Source organism: Ursus maritimus, unplaced genomic scaffold (assembly GCF_017311325.1).
Source record: "Ursus maritimus isolate PB19 unplaced genomic scaffold, ASM1731132v1 scaffold_29, whole genome shotgun sequence".
NCBI classification, from domain to species: domain Eukaryota; kingdom Metazoa; phylum Chordata; class Mammalia; order Carnivora; family Ursidae; genus Ursus; species Ursus maritimus.
This window is the reverse complement of record NW_024425452.1, coordinates 35,517,159-35,541,180: the sequence shown is the minus strand read 5'-3', so window position 1 is coordinate 35,541,180 and position 24,022 is coordinate 35,517,159. Positions and strand designations below refer to the sequence as shown.

The 24,022-nt window shown below is 35.4% G+C and overlaps 1 protein-coding gene across 5 annotated transcripts in view; it reads left to right on the top strand.

The window, feature by feature from the left end:
* The window catches only part of SNX14 (sorting nexin 14), a 74,419-nt gene that overhangs the window by 47,797 nt on the left and 2,600 nt on the right, over positions 1–24,022 (top strand). For all 5 annotated transcript variants that reach the window (XM_040643717.1, XM_040643714.1, XM_040643715.1 and 2 more), the window contains 10 exons: positions 1,902–2,034; positions 7,485–7,686; positions 10,621–10,704; positions 12,997–13,097; positions 15,563–15,674; positions 18,297–18,337; positions 18,481–18,600; positions 20,998–21,121; positions 21,614–21,778; positions 21,922–22,017. In XM_040643717.1, the coding sequence (XP_040499651.1) occupies positions 1,902–2,034; positions 7,485–7,686; positions 10,621–10,704; positions 12,997–13,097; positions 15,563–15,674; positions 18,297–18,337; positions 18,481–18,600; positions 20,998–21,121; positions 21,614–21,778; positions 21,922–22,017 (1,178 nt within the window). The remainder of the gene's footprint in view (positions 1–1,901; positions 2,035–7,484; positions 7,687–10,620; positions 10,705–12,996; positions 13,098–15,562; positions 15,675–18,296; positions 18,338–18,480; positions 18,601–20,997; positions 21,122–21,613; positions 21,779–21,921; positions 22,018–24,022) is intronic.

The following is a 24,022-nucleotide window of genomic DNA, read 5'->3' as shown; positions in this document are numbered from 1 at the left end:
TAAGAGCGGAACCAGGGGGAGGGGCAGGCTCCCTGCCGAACAAACAAGGAGCCTGATGTGGGACTCTATCCCAGGACCCTGGGATCATGACCTGAGCCAAAGGACGAGGCTTAATCCGCTGAGCCACCAGGTGTCCCTGGGATATCCTTTTAAAATTAGCCTCCAATTTGATTCTAGGTATCTTCTTTTTGTTTTCATTTTTATGATTTGATTTTATCTGTTTTTTGAAGTAGACTCCACGCCCAGTGTGGAGATTGAACTCACAACCCTGAGAACAAGAGTCTCATGCTCTACCAATTGAGCCAGTCAGGCCTCCCTGGATGATATCTCCTTTTTGAAATAGCATGATATATGTCATAAAATGAAAATGTCTGTTTAAAATAAAATGAAAAGCTAGTATCTAGCTTTTCAAAGCTATTGATTCATTTTTTTGTTACTGGTTTTGCTGAATTACTTTTAGAATTACTTTGTTTAAAGAACTTTTTTTTAAAGCAAGAAATTACAGTATTTGTGCATTTCTGGGGATAATCAGAAGTGAGATATTTTTTTAAAATGTCAGATTTCAAAAAGCCTTATTTTTTATAATCTATCCAAATTCTAGAGATTTTAGTAATATTTTGTTAACATTTTCATAATTGGTTTTGGAAACACTATCAGAGGGAATTGTGTTTACAGTGCTGGATTTAAAAAAAAAAACACTGAATTCTTGTTTAAATAAAATAATCTTGTTTAAGTACCCTTTTTACTACTAACTGCTTATTAGAGTTTTTCCAGTTTTAAAATAAGTTTGATTTGCTCCTTAGACATGTATAAAATGCACATATCATTAATGTACCAGGTATATTTGAAACTTGATCAGTTTATTTTTATTTCTGTAATTGTTGCATTATTTCAGTAAATAAATTTTGCTTGTAGGAATAATAGCTATCCATTAAGTTAAGCATCCAAAGCAAACTTTTTTGGATTTTGAAGTAGTCTTTTTTTTATTTGGGTATTTGTTGTACAGGCAGCATTACTTGGTGAGCATGAGTTTTAAATTGGGTAAAAGTTCTGCTTTTCTTTGTTGAAACATGGGATAGTAGGCTGTAGTGGAGGAAATTTTTGCTGCTTTTTGGCTTATTTTTTGTTGTTGCTTTCCAGCTATTTCTGCTTTTAGAAATTTACTTTTGAAAAAAATTACAAAACCAATATTTAATATGTATGTCAGAGCAGGCTGCTTCCTTACACTACATTTGCTTTTGTACTTATGTTTATTGCTAACCATTCCCTTTGGCATTTATTTCCTTCCCTTTGGCATTTTATCTTTTTGTTATTGTTATTACTTTGAAGTTAAGTAAGATGCATTTTATACTTCATTTCTCTTTTGGGTATATGATAATAAAATTGAAATTTGCTTAAAAATTTTCAGTCATAGAGGACAGAATTTTTTTGTCAGGGTCTGTCTAAAAATGAAGGACTGAGAAGGTCATAGTTTTATATTTTTTTCTGTTACACTATGCTATTTTAGCAGTGCAGTTCTAAATGGGTACATTGTTTTGAATGTTGGTCTTACCACATTTTTTGTTATTTTAGAATATGTATGGCCGTGAGAACTATGTACCACTAGGGGGCTCTCATCTTTTAAACATTTTAGTTCAGTTACTGTTTTAAATAGGTGAATTCCAAACATTTATTAGTAAATATTGTCCCATTTATTCATACCCCCAAATTTAAACTTTAAATGTTCTGTCACTTTTGGCTTCTGAGATGTTGGGGCTTAATCTATGACTAAGAACTCCAAAAATTATGTTAGCTCTACCTTCGGTTTACCCTTTTCACAGCTATTTTTGTTATTGTTTAGAGTAAACTAGACTGTCATGATAATTTGCTATGTACTTGATACATTTTTGTTTAATATTTAGGAGCACACAGAAAAGAGGAGAATCATTTGGAATCAGCAGAATAGGTAGCAAAATTAAAGGAGTATTTAAAAGTACCACAATGGAAGGAGCTATGTTGCCTAATTATGGGTTAGCTGAAGGTGAAGATGACTTTGTAAGTAAAAATTCTTCAATTTGATATATGTATAAATTCAGACCTACAATGGCATAAAAAATTGGACATGCTTATTTTCTATTTTCTCTCTCCTTTATTTTACTTATTTCAGACTACTTTTTATCCCTTATTTTTTTCATTAGTTATTATAGTTTCATGGTGCTAATCTAATTTGTAAAGATCCTGAGCACTAAGCTAACTGCTTGTTAAGGCCAGAATGATTTCTGTTAAGCTGAGATAGTTCTAATAGTCAAACAATTTGCCATCTTGTGGTTAAGCTTTTACTTTGTATCCTGATCTTATCTCTTTCCAACCATACCGTCCAGGCAAACAGAATTGTTGATGGATGTCCTTATTCCTTGATACTCAAACTGTGATTGGTGCATCAACAGTATCAGTATTACCTGGGAGCTTATTATAAGTGCAGAATCTCTGGTTCCATCCTAGACCTACTGAATCAATTTGCATTTTAACAAGATTTGTGGTTCATTTATATGCACTTTACACCCACCATGCTATTTTATCTCTGTGATCTTTGCACATTGTGCTGTCCTTGGAATACCCTTCCTTTATTTATCTAGAAAATTCATACTTAACTTTCAGAATCCAGCTGCTTCCCTTAAGCCCTTACCTGGGTCCCCAAGTAGAATTGAACATTCCTCCTTTGTGCCCCTTGTTAGATAATATGTTAAAGCATGCATCAAAAATTGTATTTGAAATGATATGTTTATGATTGTTTTCCCTACCAGTTAGTTCCATAAAGAGATATTGTCTCATTTGTACTTTTTATTTGTTGAACAAATCTTTATTAAACAGAGTTCCTGAATCCTTATTTTGCTCTTTAATGGCTGAGCAGTGGGGATAAAATGATGATTAAGATAGAGACTTTGCCCTTAAGAGATTTCCCAACCTGGATATCAAAAGGGATGAATAGTAGTGATTGGATTGGCAATGACCAAGAAGAAGGAATAGGGGAGAGAAAAGTATATAAACCCATTTTTTCCTCTTACTCCTTTCTTTTTGACCTCTGTCCCATTGCGTGATGAATTGTTAAGGAGATTCATTGCTTCTTCATAATTTAAGTGGAAGAAAATCTTAATTTTTTTTTTCCTTCTTAGGTAATCCAAATAAAACATTCTTTTTTCTGTTTATGCCCTTGTCTTTTCTTAAAAGTGCGGGTAGAAGAAAGACAGTAGACCAGAGGAAGTAGTCTTTTTTCAAAATTATGTTTATTTATGTATTTTTAAAATTTTAAGCATATTATCGTCTCAATTTTTTAATTATATAGAAAAGTGGAAACAAATTTAAAATACCACCCATAATTCTACCACTCAGTAACCACTTCTGTTAACATTTTGGTGATTAAAAAAAAAAACCTTTCCTTTCTCATCCACATAGATTAGGCTAAATTATGTATATAGGTTGCTTCCCCATTCTCTTCCCACTTAATATTACAACGAAAGCATTTACCCATGTTATTGTGAACTTTCCAAAACACAATTTTTGTTTGGGAAGATGTACTTTTTATTTTTTGTTCTGCTTGATTACTTGAAATATATGCTTTTTTTGTTTGTTTGTTTTTGTTTTGTTTTTTTTTTTTTGCTTCAGGAATAGGAGGATAGTCTTTAAAAAGATGAGAGAGTTCCGTTTTATAGTGGCCCAAGGAAGAAGGAAATTCTTGATTTGGAAGCAAAGATAGTGATAAGGAAAAGTATAAGAAGAGAGCAAACTAATCTCTAATACTCTGAAAAGAAAAGGTATGGGTGAATAGGCTGTTGACCCAGACTAAGATGGTGTCAGTTAGGATTTAGAGTGCACCGTGCTATGGGTTTTTTTTGTTGTTGTTTTGTTTAAAGTTTATTTATTTAAGTAATCTCTACCCCCAACGTGGGGCTTGAACTCACGACCCCAAGATCAAGAGTCACATGTTCTTCCAACTGAGCCAGCCAGGCACCCCAGCACTGTGCTAGTTTTCTTTTTTTTTAAGATTTTATTTATTTATTTGACAGAGAGACAGCCAGTGAGAGAGGGAACACAAGCAGGGGGAGTGGGAGAGGAAGAAGCTCAGTGGAGCAGGGAGCCCAATGTGGGGCTCGATCCCAGGACTCTGGGGTCACACCCTGAGCTGAAGGCAGACGCTTAACAGCTGAGTCACCCAGGCGCTCCACTGTGCTAGTTCTAAGGTGGGAACTTGAGAAATCTTCCTTGTCTTGTTTAGGAAGTTTAGGGGAAAGGGAAATTGCCAGTCTCACTACCAAGGGCTAAAGTGGTGTGTGATTTGCATTTGGGACCTAGAAGACATTTTCTTTTAGAAACCTTGATGTGATCATTCGGTGGCAGTGCCTCCTTGCTATGTGACCTTGGAAAAATTGCTTAATTTTATTGTGACTTGGTTTCCTCACATGTGAAATGGGGATGATAGTATCTAGCTTACATAAGGCTGTTGTGACGTAACAAGTAATATGCACGAAGCACTTAGGCCAGTACCTAGCATATGTGCAGTAAGCACTATACGGTATTATAATAGCATCAGTTCTCATAAATGTATGAATGTAAATTATGGATTGGATTGACATATGTATGCTGGCCTGGGAACCAAAGTCCACTGCATAAGATTGAGTCTATTTGAAAATGTTTATCTGTCCAAGTTCAGAACTGATTTGCAAATAAACTTTTGGTATGTAATTTGCCCATTGGTTTGTTGGCAATTATCTCCATATAGGAAAAGATAATAATGAGGAACATTAGTATTTCTTAAGGAAGTAGGGGGACATCTTTTTGCTCTTATCCTCTGCCACCCTTATTCTCCATCCTTTTTGTAGAGGGAAGATCTGTATGAAAACAAAAAGTACTTTTTCCTTTTCATTAAATTTTGGTTTATAATATTTACTTACTTTCAAATAACATTAAAGGAAGCCCTGAAAATTTTTTAGAGAAATACTGCCCTAGAGATTATTCACTAAACTTTTTTGACATAAATACCATTTGAGTGGTAACAGTAACAGTAATACATTTTAAAAATTTGTCCTTTGTTTCATAAATATTTTTATGTTGTTAAGAATTTTGTTCTCTCGTTTTGTTTCTTAGATTGATGTTGGGGAACTTTTTATTTAAGAATGTCTATTTTTTTTTTTTTTAAAGTAAACTCTACACCCAACATGGGCCTTGAGCTCATAACGTTGAGATCAAGAGTCTTGTGCTTCACGGACTGAGCCAGCCAGGTGCCCCAAGAATGTCTGTCTTTTGGCATTTAGTCAGCTTGTTAAACAAATTATCTGTCATTTTATGATCAATTACCCTTCTGATATTTCAGAAGCTGAATTCATTAACCAAAACATAGTTTTAATAGCGATAGAAAATGCTATTCTGTACCTCAGGTTCCAAGTAGTGGAGTGGGCATTTCCCTCACACATTCTTCTCTCTGTTTTTCTTTCAGGTGTGTAAGGAGATAGCCTTGTCCCAAAAAAGGCAAAAACCAATACATATCATCTGTTTTTATAGTTTCTTTTTTTCTTTTTAGGACTTGAAGACTTTTTCTTTTCAATAGAGTATGAAGAGGTCTTCCTAAGGTCACTAACAGTCTTATTAGGGATTACGGGAAGCCATTTTAGGGTAAGAACAGAAAAGGATAATTGCTAAGGGACTTTGTGGGGGAGGGAAAGAACTCACTTAGAGAGGTGACTGCCAGCTGTGGGAAAGAAGTAGAACTGAGAGTGAAGGTAGGGTGCTAAAATTCTGGAAGGAAATCTCTCTCTACTACTCATTTGCTCTGAGTAGACTGTTCAGAAATTTCTTAAGTGTGCACAGTCTTTGACTCTTTGTCTTAAAGAAGTATGTTCAAGGGGCGCCTGGGTGGCTCAGTTGTTAAGTGTCTGCCTTAGGCTCAGGTCATGATCCCAGGATGCTGTGATCCAGCCCTGCTTCCAGCTCCCTGCTCAGCGGGAGGCGTGCTTCTCACTCTCCCCCGCCCCCTTCTTGTGTCCGCCCACCTCAAATAAATAAATAAAATCTTTAAAAAAAAAGTATGTTCAAGATGGATGTGTTTTATCTGTAATATTTTGCCTTCTTTAACATGAATTTGAGACGTCTAGGTGATCAGGTGTTTTAATGTGTTAATTCGGAGGTTCTCTTCTAATTTAATGAAGTAGAGACAGTTTTTCCTTCTTTATATTTCTAGAACATGTTTGAAATTTCTTTTTAAAAATAATTGTTCTTCAAGTAATATTTTAAAATACTGTGTTAAACATTTATATTATTAAAATTTTAGAAGCCAAGAGATGAAAAAAGAAACTTAATTCTATGGAGGTGGGTCCCTTTCAGGTCATTTTTCATTTTTTATATTACTTAGCTGCAGTGAATATATTTATACTTGTGTCTTCTCCACAGTTTAAAAAAAATTTACTTGGAGTAAATACTTCATTAGACAGCATTCCCAGAAATGGAATTATAGATCTTCCTTAGTTTACAAGGGGGTTATATTCTGATAAATCCATTGTAAGTTGAAAACACATTTATTTTATTTTTTTATTATTTTTTTTAAATTTTAAAAGATTTTATTTACTTGAGAGAGAGAGGGAGAGAGAGTGCGCGCATGAGTGGGGGGTAGAGGCAGAGGGAGAAGCAGACTTCCTGCTGAGCAGGGAGCCTGACGCGATGCTAAAAATGCATTTAATACACCTAGCCTACTGGACATCATAGCTTAGCCTAGCCTACCTTAAGCAAGCTCAGAACACTTACATCAGCCTACAGTTGGGCAAAATCATCTAACACAAGGCCTATTTTATAATAAGCTGTTGAATATCTCCTGTAATTTATCGAATACTGTACTGAAAGTGAAAAAGAATGGCTGTTTGCGTACAGAATGGCTGTAGGTGTATTGGTTGTTTACCTTCGTGATTGAGTGGCTGACCGGGAGCTGTGGCTCACACTGCACACTGTTAGCCTGGGAAAAGATAAAAACTCAAAATTCAAAGTACAGTTTCTACTGAGTGCATATTGCTTTTCATCACAGTAAAGTTGAAAAATCAGAAGTTGAACTATCATAAGTCGGTGAACATCTGTACTTAATTAAAACTGCTTTATGACTTTCTCAATACATATTATCAGAATGAAAAATATCAGTACCTTAATTTTTACTTATTACCATAGTTAAATATTTTTCTGTATTTGTGTATTTTCAATATCTTTAATCTCTGAAGTGCTTATTTTCTCTTTTCTATGGAATTTTCATATATAGGTGATGTAATAAAACCTGGAGTTGATGCTAGTAACTTGTTTTTAATTTTTTATCTTTATATTTTTAGTAGAAAATTTGGTATCACCTAATTTCAAAAGTTTTGTATTAGAAAATTATGGAATTTATATGGACATATTCTTTATAGTTGTATCTTGTATGCTATAGGTCTAAAGGACCTGGAAATATTAAATTTTTCCTGATGATGTTTTTCCAGATTGAAGAAGGTATTGTTGTAATGGAAGATGATTCTCCAGTGGAAGCTGTGAGCACACCTAATACTCCCCGAAACCTTGCTGCATGGAAAATTAGCATTCCATATGTAGACTTTTTTGAAGATCCTTCCTCTGAAAGGAAAGAGAAAAAGGAGAGAATACCTGTGTTTTGTATTGATGTCGAAAGAAATGATAGAAGAGCAGGTAGGAGGCTTTATGAATACCTTTCTTAAAAGATGCCGATTAGTCTATATTTATCAGGAATGATAAACATTTTTCCATTTCTAACTTTTGAGTATGACTGCACATCCGAAAGATAAGGGTCTGAACAGAAGGTTGAATGAAAGCTTGAGCTTTTCTATAGGTTATCTCTAGTACCACTTAACTAATTAATTTGTTCAACCAGTACATATTGAGTAGACGCATGTGAGACATTTGACAATGCAGCAAGGTATTTTGTGTAATGTTCTTTTAATGGTTTTGCTGCCATCATTGTTAGCCATTATGCTTAATTGACTATGAGTAACGCATATAGCAGTGTATCAGGTATTATACCAATTTCATTAAGACAGCATTTCTCCTCCGTTGTTGTGGGCTAATTAGAATTTATAAAAATATGATAAAACACAATGTGACAAGTTTTCGTCAGGTTTTGCTATCTTTTTTCTTTTGGTTATTTCAGGTGTGAACTAATAGAGAAGGGGTAAATAGCATCCATAGCAAGATAATAGTCACCACCCTGGGTTTTGTCCAAGAAGTGGGGCATTCAGTGTAAGCAAAAGCACATCAAAGTTGTGCACATTTTGGGAATGATAGACACAAAAATGAAGTTCAGCTTCGGAAGAGAGAACTGTGTGGTGAAAGAAGAAAAAAAGTGGCAGTGTTAGGAGGTGGTTTTGAGAGAGGAGTGACTAAGTGTTAGCATGAAGGTCAGTGCTAATAGTTCCCCTTCTTTGTTTTTCAAAAAATAATAGGTTTTTAAAATTTTTCTTAGAAGCGAATCCTATTTCAAGAAATAAAACGTAGGAATGGGAAAGGAAGAATGCTCAGAGTACCTGTCTATGATTTTTCCTGTTATAACTAAGTACCAGGCAGGGTCGCTCTGTCCAGTTCGGAGTCAGTGCTCCTTGATTTTGCTGTTGTTGCCATTCCGTCTTGCCAGATGCTTTTCTTTTCTATTCTTTTCTTTTTTTTTAAGATTTTATTTATTTATTTGACAGAGAGACAGCCAGCGAGAGAGGGAACACAAGCAGGGGGAGTGGGAGAGGAAGAAGCAGGCTCCTAGTGGAAGAGCCTGATGCGGGGCTCGGTCCCAGGACTCTGGGATCATGCCCTGAGCCGAAGGCAGATGCTTAACAACTGAGCCACCCAGGCGCCCCGCCAGGTGCTTTTCTAGCTCAGCATTTTAATAGGCGTAGAGAAAAACCATTGTTGGTGTTATATTCTGATTTCAGTTTCAAACATGGTTTTATATGCGTCTTTGTCTTATGTTTCTACTGATTGGCATTTTAAGTGTTGGAAAGAATTGAAAAGAAATATTGTAGTTAGTTTCTGGGTTCAACTACGTCTGTGCCTGGTACTTAAGTCTGGCCCTTTCCACACTGTTCCTGTTTCTCAGGAAATTATTGTAAACTTCTGACTCTTCAGATATAAATTCCTGTCATTATAAGTAAATTTATGTGAGCACGTAACTTATGTCCTTTTCAAAGGTTTACATATGATATACTTTTAAATATACTTTGTTTTTGCCTTTTGGACAGACATCATTAATTTTTGTGCTATATTTTTAGAAGTTTGCCTTAATAATTTAACCATAAAATTTAAACCAAAAAATCTTAAAACTACAGATTATTTTTCCCAGCAGTGCTACAGACTTTGACTGTCAATGTAATGTGCTTTTAGGAAGCCATGGCCTGTGAGGGAAAAAAAGTGCATCATTTAAATACCGTGTTGATTTTATATGTGTAGCAGAATAGCAATTTTAGGATTTTAAAAACCAAAACTGAGTATGATGTAGATCTTTTAAGACCAGTGTTGAAGAAGAAAAGTTCGATTTCCTTTATAGATTGTGACTATGTCATGTTTTTTTTCTTTTTTTAAAAGCTTTTATTTATTTATTTGAGAAAGAGAGAGAGAGAGCACAAGCGGGGGAGAGGCAGAGGGAGAGAGAAAGGGAGAAGCAGGCTCCCTGCTGAGCAGGGATCCCGATGCGGGGCTCGAACCCAGGACCCTGGGATCATGACCTGAGTTGAAGACAGATGGTTAGGTGACTGAGCCACCCAGGTGCCCCATCATGTTTTTTTCTAAATACAGGTGTTGTTTTTGGGTTATTGTGGTTTTAGTTGACTTTGTACATTGCATTTCCAAATCTGTGCTACAATGAGATGAGATGCTATTAATAGCAGTTAACATTTTTGGGGTGCTTACTCTGTGCTGTGCACTATACAGAGTGATTTAGGTGGATTATTTTATGTAATGAGTATAATTCTTTTATTCTAAGCAACTTAAGGCACACTGAGGTTAAGTTATTTGTTCAAGTTCACTTAATAAATGGGGGAACTGGGATTGGAATAGGCGGTCTGACCCAACTTCTTCTGTAAACCGTTACTTTGTACTATTCAATTTGGTAGCCACATACATCTCTGAAAATTAAATTAAATTATATTTAAATTTTAGTTCCTTACCTACAATAGCCACATTTAAAATGATCAGTAATTACATGTGGCTAATAGCTACTATATTAATACAGATAATAGAAAACATTTTCAGAATTGCAGAAAGTTCTGTTGGATAGTGCTGTTCTGTACTGTTTTAGATCAGGACAATTGGTAAGTATTACAGAGACTCAAAATTGATTATAAGTTTTTATGAAATACATTATTTCTGTGACATTTTAAAAATAATAACTGCATTATTTTTTGAAATTTCTGTCAGCTCTATGATTCTGTTGTAGAAAAATGTATTATTGAGATAACTTCATAAATAGGTAAAATTTATCAGTCTCTTAAGAAATTTAAAATACGGGATAAAATATATTAATGTGATGTTAAGAAATAATAAATTATTAAGACTGGAATAATTTCTAATAGTAGTTTATAAAATTATTTATTACTTATTGTGTATTTATTCAATTTACAGTTGGGCATGAGCCTGAACATTGGTCTGTCTATAGAAGATATCTAGAATTCTATGTACTTGAATCAAAACTAACAGAATTTCATGGTATGTTGTTTTGGTATAAAATGTTACATTTTAGCATTAGCTTTCTTGAAGAAGCTGTTGAATTAAATTAATTTTTTGATTTTAAGTAATTATACCAAGAAAATGTAACAGTAACACTTGTGTACACTGCTGTTCATAATAGGAATGTACTGTTTTTATCTTATTTCTGGCTTATATTTTTTAAGTTTTTACAGTGTACATTTATTGCTTTTTAAATAATAATGTTAAAATTTAAAAGATAGTTATTCTTAATTGTATTTTAGAAAAGATTCTTTACAGCTGAATTTTTGTTTATCTCAATGTGGCAGAGAATTTAAACCAGGCATTTCAGAGTTGCTCTGTTCTTTTACCATCTTTCTTGATAAACACGTTTGCTCTGCATCATGGCAAATGTTTTGATTTAGCTCTTAGATATGGAAACAAAACTTGTAGTGTAGTATTTCTTTTAAGGATAGATCAGTCAGAAAAGGGGAACACTTTTCCTTTTTAGTTCTTCCCCTCACCTTCCAGTCTCTCTTATCATCCATTTATTTTAGTTAATGTCAGGGATGTAGTTATGAAACATTTATAGTCATTTTGTATGTAGATTCATGAGTTTGATTTGTGTATTCTGAATCTTTTTATTTTATGTGTTTATTCAGTTATTTATGAGAGAGCGCAAGTGAGCACGTAGGTGGGGTGGGGAAGGGGCAGAAGGGGAGCAAGGTAGAGAGAGAGAGAATCTTAAGCAGGCTCCATGCCCAGCGTGGATCTCACAACCCTGAGATCATGACCTGACCCAATGTCAAGAGTCAGACACTTAGCTGACTGTGAGCCACCCAGGCGCCCATGAATCTTTATTTTAGAGAAGCTTTGTGGAGTGTCCCTGATCCAAATTCAGGTTGGTTCTGAATTGAGGACCAAGGACAGGAACCTTTTTTACTAAGAGCAAAGCCCATGATAAGGAGATTATAGGATGATAAAAAATACAAGGTCCCACTCCAAACTCTGCGTAGATTTTGAATTTGTACTTGTCTTTAAATGATTTTCTCTTTGGGATACCTGGGTGGCTCAGTCGGTTAAGCATCTGTCTTTGGCTCAGGTCATGATCCCAGGACCCTGGGATCAAGTCCCACATTGGGCTCCTTGCTCAGTGGGGAGCCTGCTTCTCCTTCTGACTGCCGCTTGCGTGCTCTCTCCGTGCTCGCGTGCTCTCTCACACGCAAATAAATAAAATCTAAAAAAAAAATGGTTTTCTCTTTGTCTCTGCCAATCTTGTGCAGTACCATTCTCATCTCCTTTCTCTGAGAACTTTTCCTTTGGATTTAGAGTTGAGAGAAGAAATATAATCCATACTTTAAAGCTCTGGATCAACCTAAGTTGATTGGTTTCCCAACAATATTTTCCTTTTTGGTATTTAAATTTCTAAAGTCAGCCCTGTTTGAGAAAGCATGTCCATGGTTTGTTTGTTTGTTTGTTTGTTTTAAAGATTTATTTATTTGAGAGAGAGAGAGGGAGGGGGAGGGAGTTGAGGGGAGGGGCAGAGGAAGAGAGAGGATTTTAAGCAGGCTCCATGCCCAGTGTGGAGCCTGATGCTGGGCATCACCCTGAGATCATGACCTGAGCCAAAACCAAGAGTTGGATGCTCAACTGACTGAGCCACTCAGGTGCCACATGTCCATGGTTTTTAAATTTTGTTTTTAATCTTGTATAGTATTTGGCAACATGGTACCTTTTTCTCCCATGAGAGAGTAGGTGTTTTTCTTTGTAAGATTTTGTCTAATAGAATCCCACCAACTTCAAAATAATCTCATGGTATTTTTTTGAGGCTTTTTTTTTTTTTTTTTTTTTTTTAACTAGTATAGAAGGCTTAAATAAATCTGTGTCAACAAAGAGTTGGTGACCAGCTTGGTTATCAGTAGACTCAGGTTCTTTGGTCTGGACTTCTGACTTGAAGCTTATGGGTTTTCTCAGGATTATTTATTTATTTATTTAATCTTTTAAAAAAGATTTATTTACCTGACAGAGCATGAGCAGGGGGAGCAGCAGAGGGAGAGGGAGAGACAGGCTCCCCACTGAGCAGGGAGCCTGATGCAGTGCTCCATCCCAGTACCCTGGGCTCATAACCTGAGCCGAAGGCAGATACTTAACTGACTGAGCCACTCAGTTGCCCCTTGTCCAGATTATTTAAAAGATAATGCTGCATCTCTATATGGGAGCATTGTGAATCTGAATTTGCCATAGTAAATTATAAATTAGGTTTTTAAAATAGTAGCAGAACATACTAATAACTTTCATATATATTAATTTCAGGCACATTTCCTGATGCCCAGCTTCCTTCCAAGAGGATCATTGGCCCCAAAAATTATGAATTCTTAAAGTCTAAGAGAGAAGAGTTTCAGGAATATTTACAGGTACAGTACCAGCTCAATTTAAAACATTGCTAATCATAGCGTTGTCTAATTCGTCTTTTTTTTTCTCTTGTGTGTATATATTTTGTTTTACAGATACCTGTCAGTATGTATTTCTAAAATTCTTTTTTTTTTTTTTTAAGATTTTATTTATTTATTTGACAGAGAGAGAGAGACAGCCAGTGAGAGAGGGAACACAGGCAGGGGGAGTGGGAGAGGAAGAAGCAGGCTCATAGCGGAGGAGCCTGATGTGGGGCTCGATCCCATAACGCCGGGATCACGCCCTGAGCCGAAGGCAGATGCTTAACGACTGAGCCACCCAGGCGCCCCTCTAAAATTCTTTTAAGATATTTTTTCCATGTGGAAATGAATTATTGTGAAAAGTGTACTTTTTAGGGGCTTCTGGGTGGCTTAATTGGGTAAGCATCACTCTTGATTTCAGCTCAGGTCATGTCAGGGTCATGAGATTGAGCTCTATGTTGGGCTCCACAGACTCAGCATGGAGCCTGCTTAAGGTTCTCTCTCTCCCTCTCCCTCTCCCCCTCCCTTCCGCTTGTTCACTCCCTTGCTCAAAAAAAGTATACTTTAAAAAAAAAATTGATACCCAATGAAATACCAGATACTTCCTTAGAAGAAAAATTGTATGTTGGATTTAATTTAAAATGTTTGGTGTGAGAAAATAAAGAAAGAAAAACTTGTTGCGTAAGATGAAATACATTCTAAGTATACTGGGTAATTTTTTTGTTGTTGTCTTTTTTAAAAAAAATTATTATTTTTTAAAGTAATCTCTACTCATAACGTGGGGCTTGAACTCAAAACCCCAAGATCAAGAGTCACATACTCTTCTTACTAAACCAGCCAGATGCCCCTTTTGTCTTGTTTTCTGTTTGATATTGCGTTTAGCACTTCTGAACTTGTGAATCTTTCCTCCCATTTTATTCCTCAGTTTTTTTTCTTTTGCAATTTGTAGATGTTTTTCCAGTTTCTTGGGACCTCCTGATTCTCTACCAGTCAGCACTTGGAATTGAATTTTATTTTTTTCAGTGTGTGCACAGTGTTATGTAAACAATGTAATTGGTATGTTATTTCCAGTGTTAGTATAGTCAGCCGAAATCAAGAGTCAGACACTTAACTAAAATTGATTTAGATTTCTCTAAAATTCATGACAGTCTTTCTTTGATGAAGTGCATGACCGAAAAGGAGATATTTTTTTTGTTTTGTTTTGTTAAAAAAAATCTTTTTTTAATGGGCATGGAATTTTGTAGATTTTATTGTTAATTCAGTTAAATTTGAATGCCTCCTTGTGCAAAGTAAGTACTTTTTAAATTAAAAATAATCATCAGTGTAAAAGGATATTTGTATTTTATTTTATTCATTTATTTTTTAAGATTTTATTTATTTATTTGACAGAGAGAGACAGCCAGTGAGAGGGGGAACACAAGCAGGGGGAGTGGGAGAGGAAGAAGCAGGCTCCCAGCGGAAGAGCCTGATGTGGGGCTCGATCCCAGAACGCTGGGATCACGCCCTGAGCCAAAGGCAGACGCTTAACGACTGAGCCACCCAGGCGCCCCGGATATTTGTATTTTATGTCTTGCATTTGAATGGTTAAATACTTCAACCTAGAAAATATTTGTTATATAATTTTCTGGTAGTGTGAAAATTGATACATGATATAACTATTAACTACTGCAAGATATTTGTATGTAGTAGTGTTAACCTTTGCCTTTGTACCATTAACCCATTATTTGAATGAACTAAATCTTTCTAAGAACTAGAGCACCACATTCTAGAAGAATATTTTCTGGTGGTATGGAGCTAAAGGTTGTAGTTAATGGTATTTCATTTATAGAGATTTCTGCTCAAAGTTTTGTAACTGTTTCAAGTTACAAAACAATATTAGGTAAGACTGGGTTATTTTTGGCTTTTAAAAGTCAGTTTATCTTGTAAGAAAATAGTGTTGCAAGAAGAACAGACAACAGATTTTCCAAATTATTTCACATTTCCACATTTAGTTTTCTGCAAAACCCTTTGTGCCAACTTCTTTTAATTACCAAGAAAGTTATACGATACTGTAGTACTTGTTTTATGGTTGAGAAACAGAAGAAATATTAGCTAGTGTTTAATTTTCCTTCCTGTGTATCAGGTCCAGTGCTAAATGCTTTATATAACAACGCTGTAAAGTAAGTAGTATTTTTTTCATCTTACATGTGAGGAAACTCTTAGGTAATTTAGGAACTAAGTTTCTAGGGACACCTCACTAGTGAGTGGAAGAGTCTGACTGTAGAGGCTGAGGTCTTAGGTGCTGTGTGATACTATTCTTTCTACAAATGTAGTTTTGTTATTCTGAATATAAAATCACTTTTGAGGATAAAAAAATTTTTTTTTGCTTTTTGTTTTCGTTCTTGTACTAATATATTTTTGATGAACCTTTTAAGCTTTCTCCCCCCTTTTTTCTTTTTTCATTCAAGAAACTTCTGCAGCATCCAGAACTGAGTAACAGTCAACTTCTGGCAGATTTTCTTTCCCCCAATGGTGGGGAAACACAGTTTCTTGATAAGATACTACCAGATGTAAATCTTGGTAAGTCAATTTAAAGAATCATGTATTTGAGGATAAACTGAAAATAATCAGCATTTTCAAATTAATGTAGAGGAATAGTTTATATAGTGAAGCGATATGTCAAATTCTAACAGACTTCTTATACACTGTTAGGAATATAAATTGGAAACTACTTGGAAAAACAGTTTGGTATGAAACAGAATGACTCAGCAGTCCCTCTCTGAGATATATTGTGGAGAATCTTTTATTCATATTGAAGAATGTTCATAGCATCATTGTTTTTATAGCCCAAACTAGAAATAATACAAATGTTCATTACCAATAGATTGACAAATAAATTGTGGTAGATTCATAAAATGGATATCTATAGCATGCAGCTATTTGCAACAACATTGATAATCTTAAAAGCATAATGTTGAATGAAAGAAGACACAGAAGAATATATACAGCATGATTTCTTTTATATAAAGTTCAGTATACACCATAGTAATATAAGCAGGAAAAGTTTGAATAAAATGGTTAAAGATAATAATGGAAGTAAAACAATATTTCTAAAAATATTTTATATAATATAATCTTAAGTACATATAGAACTAAACAAATGAATTAAATATTACAGATGGGCATTTGGCTTTCATTTGTATCTCTTCAAATTAATACATTTAGTTGAGCCAAAATACTTGATGTTCGTGCATGGAGAATTTCTTATCAGGGGAAAATATGAGGACATTTTGTATTTGGTTATATGTGATGTTTAGGAGCCGGAATTGGGTAGACCTGGTTGCTGACTAGGTTTGGCTGAAGGAGAAGAAATGATCAAAGATGATGCAGGTTTCTATTCAAACAATTGGAGGGATGCTATTACTTGCTGAGATAAGGGCAGTTCTGAACTTGTTGAATTTATAGAATCCTGTTAGAGAAGCTCTGTAAGGCAGGAGAGGCCAGGAGGTAGGCAAGCAGTAGAGAGTTGAGTGTTATTTGAAATCAGAGCAAATATATTGGCTCAGGAAGAGCATGTAGGAGATAAAGAAAAGAACAGGATGAAGCTCCGTAGTTTAAGGAACTTGGAGAATTCTTTTTTTTTTTTTTTAAGATTTATTTAATAGCGAGCGAATGGGGGGGGGGAGAGAATCCTCAAGTGGACTCGCCATTGAGTGTGTGGAGCTTGACAGAGGGCTTGACCCAGGACCCTAAGATGACCTGAGCCGAAATCAAGAGTTGGATGCTTAACTGACGAGCCGCCCAGGTGCCCTAGGCACTTGGAGAATTCTAGGGAGGGAAGCATAGTTTGTGGGGGTAGCAAAGGAGAAATAGTCTGATGGGAGAGGGTTGGGTGGTTTTCATGTTGTAAAACATTCTCCCATTTTAATTTGTTAGTTTGTCTCCTGCTATTGCCATAAGTCTACTTTTTTCTAAATTGAACTGCAAGAAATTTTAAGTTGCATTTATCAATTTTGACTAATTTTTACAGGCATTTCTAATGTTTGAGAAAATCTCAAGATGTTTGATATTTTAAAATAAGAGAATCTAGAGATAAGATCAAGAAGAAATTTTGGCAAACAGGATTAGAATAATCTAAAACGCAGAATATAAATTATTTAAATAGTGTGGGGTTTTGTTTTTTTGTTTTTGTTTAATTTTAGAGAGAGAGAGAGTGCGAGCGGAGGGGATAAGGGAGAGGGAGAGAGAGAGAGAGAATCTTAAATGGAGCCCGACATGGGGCTCGATCTCATGACCTGAGCCAAAATCAAGAGTTGGATGCTTGATCGACTGAACCACCCAGGTGCCCCTAAACAGCCAATTTAAATGTTGTAGCAGTTCTTAAAACTTTTTTGACTAACTTTTGCATGTTTTTAGATACCTTTATATTCATTATTGTTTAAAATCTTTTTTTTTTTTTTTTAAGATTTTATTTATTTATTTGACAGAGACAGCCAGTGAGAGAGGGAACACAAGCAGGGGGAGTAGGAGAGGAAGAAGCAGGCTCCTAGTAGAGGAGCCTGACGTGGGGCTCGATCCCAGAACGCTGGGATCACGCCCTGAGCCGAAGGCAGACGCTTAACGACTGCACCACCCAGGCGCCCCAAAATCTTTTGAAAACATTTCTTATGGAAAATTTCAAATATACACAAATGTAGAGAATTTTGTATAATAAACTTCTCACTCTATTTCATCAGTTACCAACACTTGGCTTGTTCAGTCCCTTCCCTCCCTCCTCAATCCCACTGTATTATTTTAAGTAAATCCTAAATGTTGTATCTATAAACAGTTAATATCATATTTATTGTAAATTTCTACTGAATGTGAAGTGGTGAATTATAAATTTTTTACTGTTTTACTTTTTATTTGGCTGTTTAGTATTTAAAATTACCTAATGAAGGGGCACCTGGGTGGCTCAGTCATTAAGCATCTGCCTTCGGCTCAGGTATGACTCTGGGGTCCTGGGATGGAGCCCGCATCCAGCTCCCTGCTCCTCCATCTCCCTCTGCCTGCTGCTCCCCCTGCTTGTGCTCTCTCTCATTCCCTGTCAAATAAATAAATAAAATCTTCAAAAAAAATAAAATTACCTAGTGAAGTATACATGTAAGCAATTATGAGATACATTATGCCTTCATAAAATTAATATTTTATTTTTAATTGCAGGAAAAATTATAAAGTCTGTTCCTGGAAAACTAATGAAAGAGGTGAATAACTGATTTATGTATATTCTGTAACATGATAGTTATGAACATATTTAAATATCAGTAAATTTTAATGGCTTATATGATTATTAAAAATCATAATCTTGATTTTTGATTTTCATACCATAATTTCTGTATCACAACAGAAAGGTCAGCATTTGGAACCTTTCATCATGAATTTCATTAATTCTTGTGAATCTCCAAAGCCTAAACCAAGTAAACCAGAACTGACCATTCTCAGCCCTACTTCAGAAAACAACAAGAAGGTACAGCATATTGCCTTAGAGTCATGAAGTTTGAAGTTGTCCTACTTGAGACTTTTCCATTATAGGGAGAATCATGTGTTAATGAAATGAATGGGACTTATATTCTTTATGTGGAAATCAGTTGTACAGTTTAAAAAGGGTATTTTATGTAGTTTCTTGCCTCTTTACTTTAACAGGTACATGTTTCTCTAGATAATTGTATTTATAAACTTTTGCCATTTCTGTATTTGGGGAACTTTTTAAAGTGGTTTCCTTAGGTGGTAAATCACCAACTTCCAATACTCAAGCAATTAATTGATACAATGTATTTATATTGATTTGATGTTTATTTTATCTCATTTCAATGGCTTATATAATATTTAATACATTCATTAAGCAGGTATATTATCCTGTGCCTACTGTTGAGTGCCAGGCACTGGAATATAAAGATATTTCCAGTTCGCAGGAAGCTCACTTTTGGGACGTCTGGGTGGCTCAGTTGGTTGAGTGTCTGCCTTCAGCTCAGGTCATGATCCAAGGGTGCTGGGATCAAATCCCGCATTGGGCTCCTTGCTGAGCCACAGCCTGCTTCCCCTTCTGCCTGCTGCTTCCCCTGCTTGTGCTCTCTCTGGCAGATAAATAAACAAAATCTTTAAAAAAAAAAAAAAAAAAAAAGGAAGCTCACTTTAGTTCCAGAATCGTGCTCAGCATGGGGGGCTATGTGAACTCAAAGGATAGCCTCCCCTCCAAAAAATTTCACTTTTTTGTTACTATAAAAGGTATCTTTTATATTTTTCTCACTTCGTAACTTTCTCTTTGGTAAACAAATAGTTAATTTTTGTGTATTGATTTTTTAAATTCAATAACCTTGCTAGACTTGTATTAACTTTAGTAATATATTTATTAATTCTTTTAGATTTACACACTTATATGCAAATGATGGTTTTGTTTCATTCATGGCTGTGAACTACTGTACAAAGGGTATGATTTCAGTGTTTCACCACTAAATCATGTAGTGTAGCTTTTTTGATAGATATTCTTCATAAATAAGGCTAAAGAAGTTTGCATTCATGTTTATGAGTGGACTTGGCCTATAATTTTTTATTCTTATTCTATCCTTGTGAAGTTCTGATATCAAAATTATATTAACCTTTTTCTATTTGCTGGTAAAGTTATAAAATTGTAATTACTAGTTCTTTAAATAATTGGTTGAACTGGTTGTTAAAGTCACCTGAACCTTGAGTTTTGTTTGTAGGAAGGTTTTTTAAAAACCAACTTAATTTCTTTAATGATTATTCTTCAGATTTGTTGCATGAGTCAGTTTTTTTTTTCCCAGAGATTTTATTTATTCATCTGAGAGAGAGAAAAAGTGTGCATGAGCTGGGGGAGGAGCAGAGGAAGAGGCACAAGCAGACTCTGAGCTGAGTGTGGAGCCTGATGCAGGGCTTGATCTCATGACCCCAAGATCATGACCTGAGGTGAAACCAAGAGTCACATGCCCAATCAACTGAGCCACCCAGGTGCCCCAATATGAGCCAGTTTTGATAGGTTTCATATATTTATATATATATTTTTTAAGTGGGGGGAGGGGCAGAGGGAGAGAGAAAATCTTAAGCAGGATCTACACCCAGTGCAGATCCTGATGCCAGGCTCCATCTTACAATCGTGAGATCATGACGTGAGCCAAAATCAAGAGTCAGACGCTTAACCAACTGAGCCACCTAGGCACCCCAGGAGGTTATATTTTTCAACACATTTTTTATTCTATCTAAATCTGAAATTCTTTTGGCCTAAACTTGTTTTTTTTTCTGACATCTGTAGCTATCCCTTTTTATTTTTAACATTATTTGTGTCTTTTTCTTTTTTTTCTTTTTATCACTCTTGCCAAAGATTTTGTCCTTTTCATTTTTGGGTTTTGTTGATCTTTTTTGTCAGACTTCTAGTTCCTTGATTCCTGGTAATAGACTTTTTTGCATATCCTGGGGGTAAGTAGGGCTGAGATTTAGTTGCATTTCATCATTTTTTACTATAAGTAATTTTCTACATCTTGTTTTTTTCACACTGATTAGGCATTTCTGGGCTGTGACTGTTATTGTCCAAATTTTGTTTAAAGCTCAATATTCACATCTAAACACCCTTTAATTGTGAATTATAATCTGTAAGTCATGTTAGTTTTAAAATTAGCTGTCATTAATATATTTATACATCTTTACGTGTTCATTTGCTCCTTTTGGTGTTAAAAAACAAAGGGTTTCTTTGTGAATAATGAATTTTCTGTCGTGTCTTAACCTATCTGATAATTCTGTTTTGATTGGAAAAGTTTAAGTGCCTGTACTCTGAGTTACTTTGGCTTTAGTGATTGTTATCGTCAGGTGTAATAAACTATATATCTCTTTATTATTTCAATTTTTACTTTAGCTTTTCAGTGATCTGTTTAAGAATAATGCAAACCGTGCTGAGAATACAGAAAGAAAGCACAATCAGAATTATTTTATGGAGATGATGACTGTAGAAGGAGTCTATGATTACCTGATGTATGTAGGTAGGTAAGGTCTATGTGGTTACTGTGAAAACCTATTTTTCATTCATGTATCATTTCTTCTGTGATGCAAATTAATGCTCTCACTATTGCCCCATTATAACTTCTTTTTAAATTGAAGATACTTCCTTTATAAGAATTTGATATAATTGGTCTTGAACATATTAAAGTTACTAGTGTTTACAAATAAAATATTGACCATTTGTGTTTTTTTATACTGGAGAATATTTGAAGTATCTTTTTTTTTTTTTGCTATTGTTTTTTAAAGATTTTATTTATTTGTTTGACAGAGACAGCCAGCGAGAGAGGGAACACAAGCAGGGGGAGTGGGAGAGAAAGAAGCAGGCTCCTAGCAGAAGAGCCTGATGTGGGGCTTGATCCCAGAACTCTGGGATCACGCCCTGAGCCGAAGGCAGACACTTAATGACTGTGCCATCCAGGCGCCCCTGAAGTATCTGTTTATCTTAACAAAATATTCTATATGATCCTTCTCAGGACGGGTGGTTTTCCAAGTTCCTGACTGGCTTCATCATCTCTTAATGGGAACTCGAATCCTGTTTAAAAACACCCTGGAAATGTATACTGACTACTATCTTCATTGTAAACTAGAACAGCTGTTTCAGGAGCACCGTTTGGTCTCACTTATAACACTTCTCAGAGGTCTGTATTTTGTCATGTGTTTCATGTTTTATGTACTTTTGTGTCTTGTTTTTCATTGGTTTATTAGTATTTCTGCAATGAAGAGGTACTTTGTGTATAATAGGTAAAAATTCCAGCAAATATTTCTTCTTGTCTCGTTTTAGATGCTGTATTCTGTGAAAACACTGAACCTCGCTCTCTCCAAGATAAGCAAAAACGAGCAAAACAGACTTTTGAAGAAATGATGAATTACATTCCAGGTATAATATTTAAGTAGTTTATTATAGATTAGCATTTCTTTGAGATCACTTAGTGTTGTTTTTTTTTTAAGATTTTATGTATTTATTTGGAGAGAGAGAGCAAGCACATAAGTGGGGGGGAGGGGCAGAGGAAGAGAGAGAAAGAGAGAGAGAGAATCTCAAGCAAACTCCACATGGAAGTGCAGAGCTTGATGTGGGGCTCAGTCCTACAACCCCCAGATCATGATCTGAGCTGAAATCAAGAGTTAGATGCCTAGCCAGATGAACCACCCAGGCAACCCACAAGGTATAGTAATTATTGAAACTAATTTTTATTTTGAGTTATCATTTTAGAAATAGTTATAAAGACCAAGTAAAATTAGCTCATTAAAATTAGCTCATTAGTTAAATAAAATTTGGTTTTTATGATATAAGCACTATGAACTTTAAGACAGGCTTTTTCTATTTATGCAGTAGCCAGATTCTTTCAAGAACAACTTATAATCAGACTGATCAAAGTGATATGTTTGTGGGACAATTGGAATCCTGCTGCACACTATACTATGAGAAAAACTGCAGTAGTGTTTATGAGTAAAGGATTAGAATTAATTAATTCATTCTAAATTTACTGAGCACTTTCCACATGTCAGGCACTATGCAGAGAGCAAGGGATATAAAAAGTAGTTCAGTCTAGCAGGAAGACAGGTATACAGATAAAACATACATGTGATAGGAGGCATGTTCAAGTCACAGAGTTTCTCAGAGGAAGAGAATGGTCACTTCTTCGGTAAAGGAGGTAGGCTTGAGCCATAAGGTAAATGAATGGTGGTAACCTTTTATAGAGTGGGAAATACAAGGAAAAAATGTCAAGGGGTCAAAGCAGAGGATACTTAGTTTAGAATATTTTGAATGTGAAGTGCCTATGCATTATTCAGTAGGAAATGTCTAATAAGCAGTTAGATATCCAGGTTCTGAAATTATAGAAACGAATGGCAAATGATACAGATACGGGAGTTACGTGTAGTGAATAATAATGCCTAGAGAGAAAATACAGAGTAAGAATTGAAGAGGCCTTTGGACTGCATCTTAGAGAATTCTCATCATTGAATTAGTCTCAGAATAGTCCTGCTCTGTGTGAAGACAGTTAAGTTAAATCCCTGGTCTGAATATAAAAGTGAATAAAAGCTATTTTGGGCTAAGTCTTCTGTAGGTAAATGATGAAATAATTTCTTTTTTTTTTTTTTTTAAGGATTTTATTTATTTATTTGACAGAGAGGCAGCGAGAGAGGGAACACAAGCAGGGGGAGTGGGAGAGGGAGGAGCAGGCCGGCTCGATGCAGGGCTCAATGTGGGGCTCGATCCGAGAACACTGGGATCACAGCCTGAGCCGAAGGCAGACACTTAAAGACTGAGCCACCCAGGTGCCCCGATGAAATAATTTCTTACCTGTTTTGTAATAGCAGCCCTTAGCATTCATGGCTTTATTAGCAGTCTTAGTTTTGATATTAGGGACAACATGGAAAGCCAGCGAATGTAGTAATTTATTTTGCTGAGGCACAAATTTGAATCACATCTACTTCAAGACTTCTCTTTGGGAAGGAGTAGTGAGTAAACTTAGCATGTCTTTCTCTTGTCCTCTACTCCTCATTTTTTACTTAGGGACTTGTGAAGGATCTGAAAGGATCACTTATTTTTATCCATTATTCTTCATGCATCTTAATTGGGAAATTCTGTGTACTATTGGTGAATTAGGGGATTCATAAAGATCCATATTGGGCCACATATCTTGAAAATATCAGGATCTGTTATGCTTATTTTAAATTGAATTTGGCCTTTGCCTCTTAGGGTTAGATTTATCTCTTAGAAGCACACATAAGGTGAGAACTTTTCAAGAACATCATTAAGAGTTTTATTATGTTGGGGGGGAGGGGGAAGGACAAATATTTGAGCATTTTGTTTACTTAAGAATAATTTTATTTTCCTGTTTTGGGGAAAACATTCAGAGATTTTTTAGTAAGGACCAGCT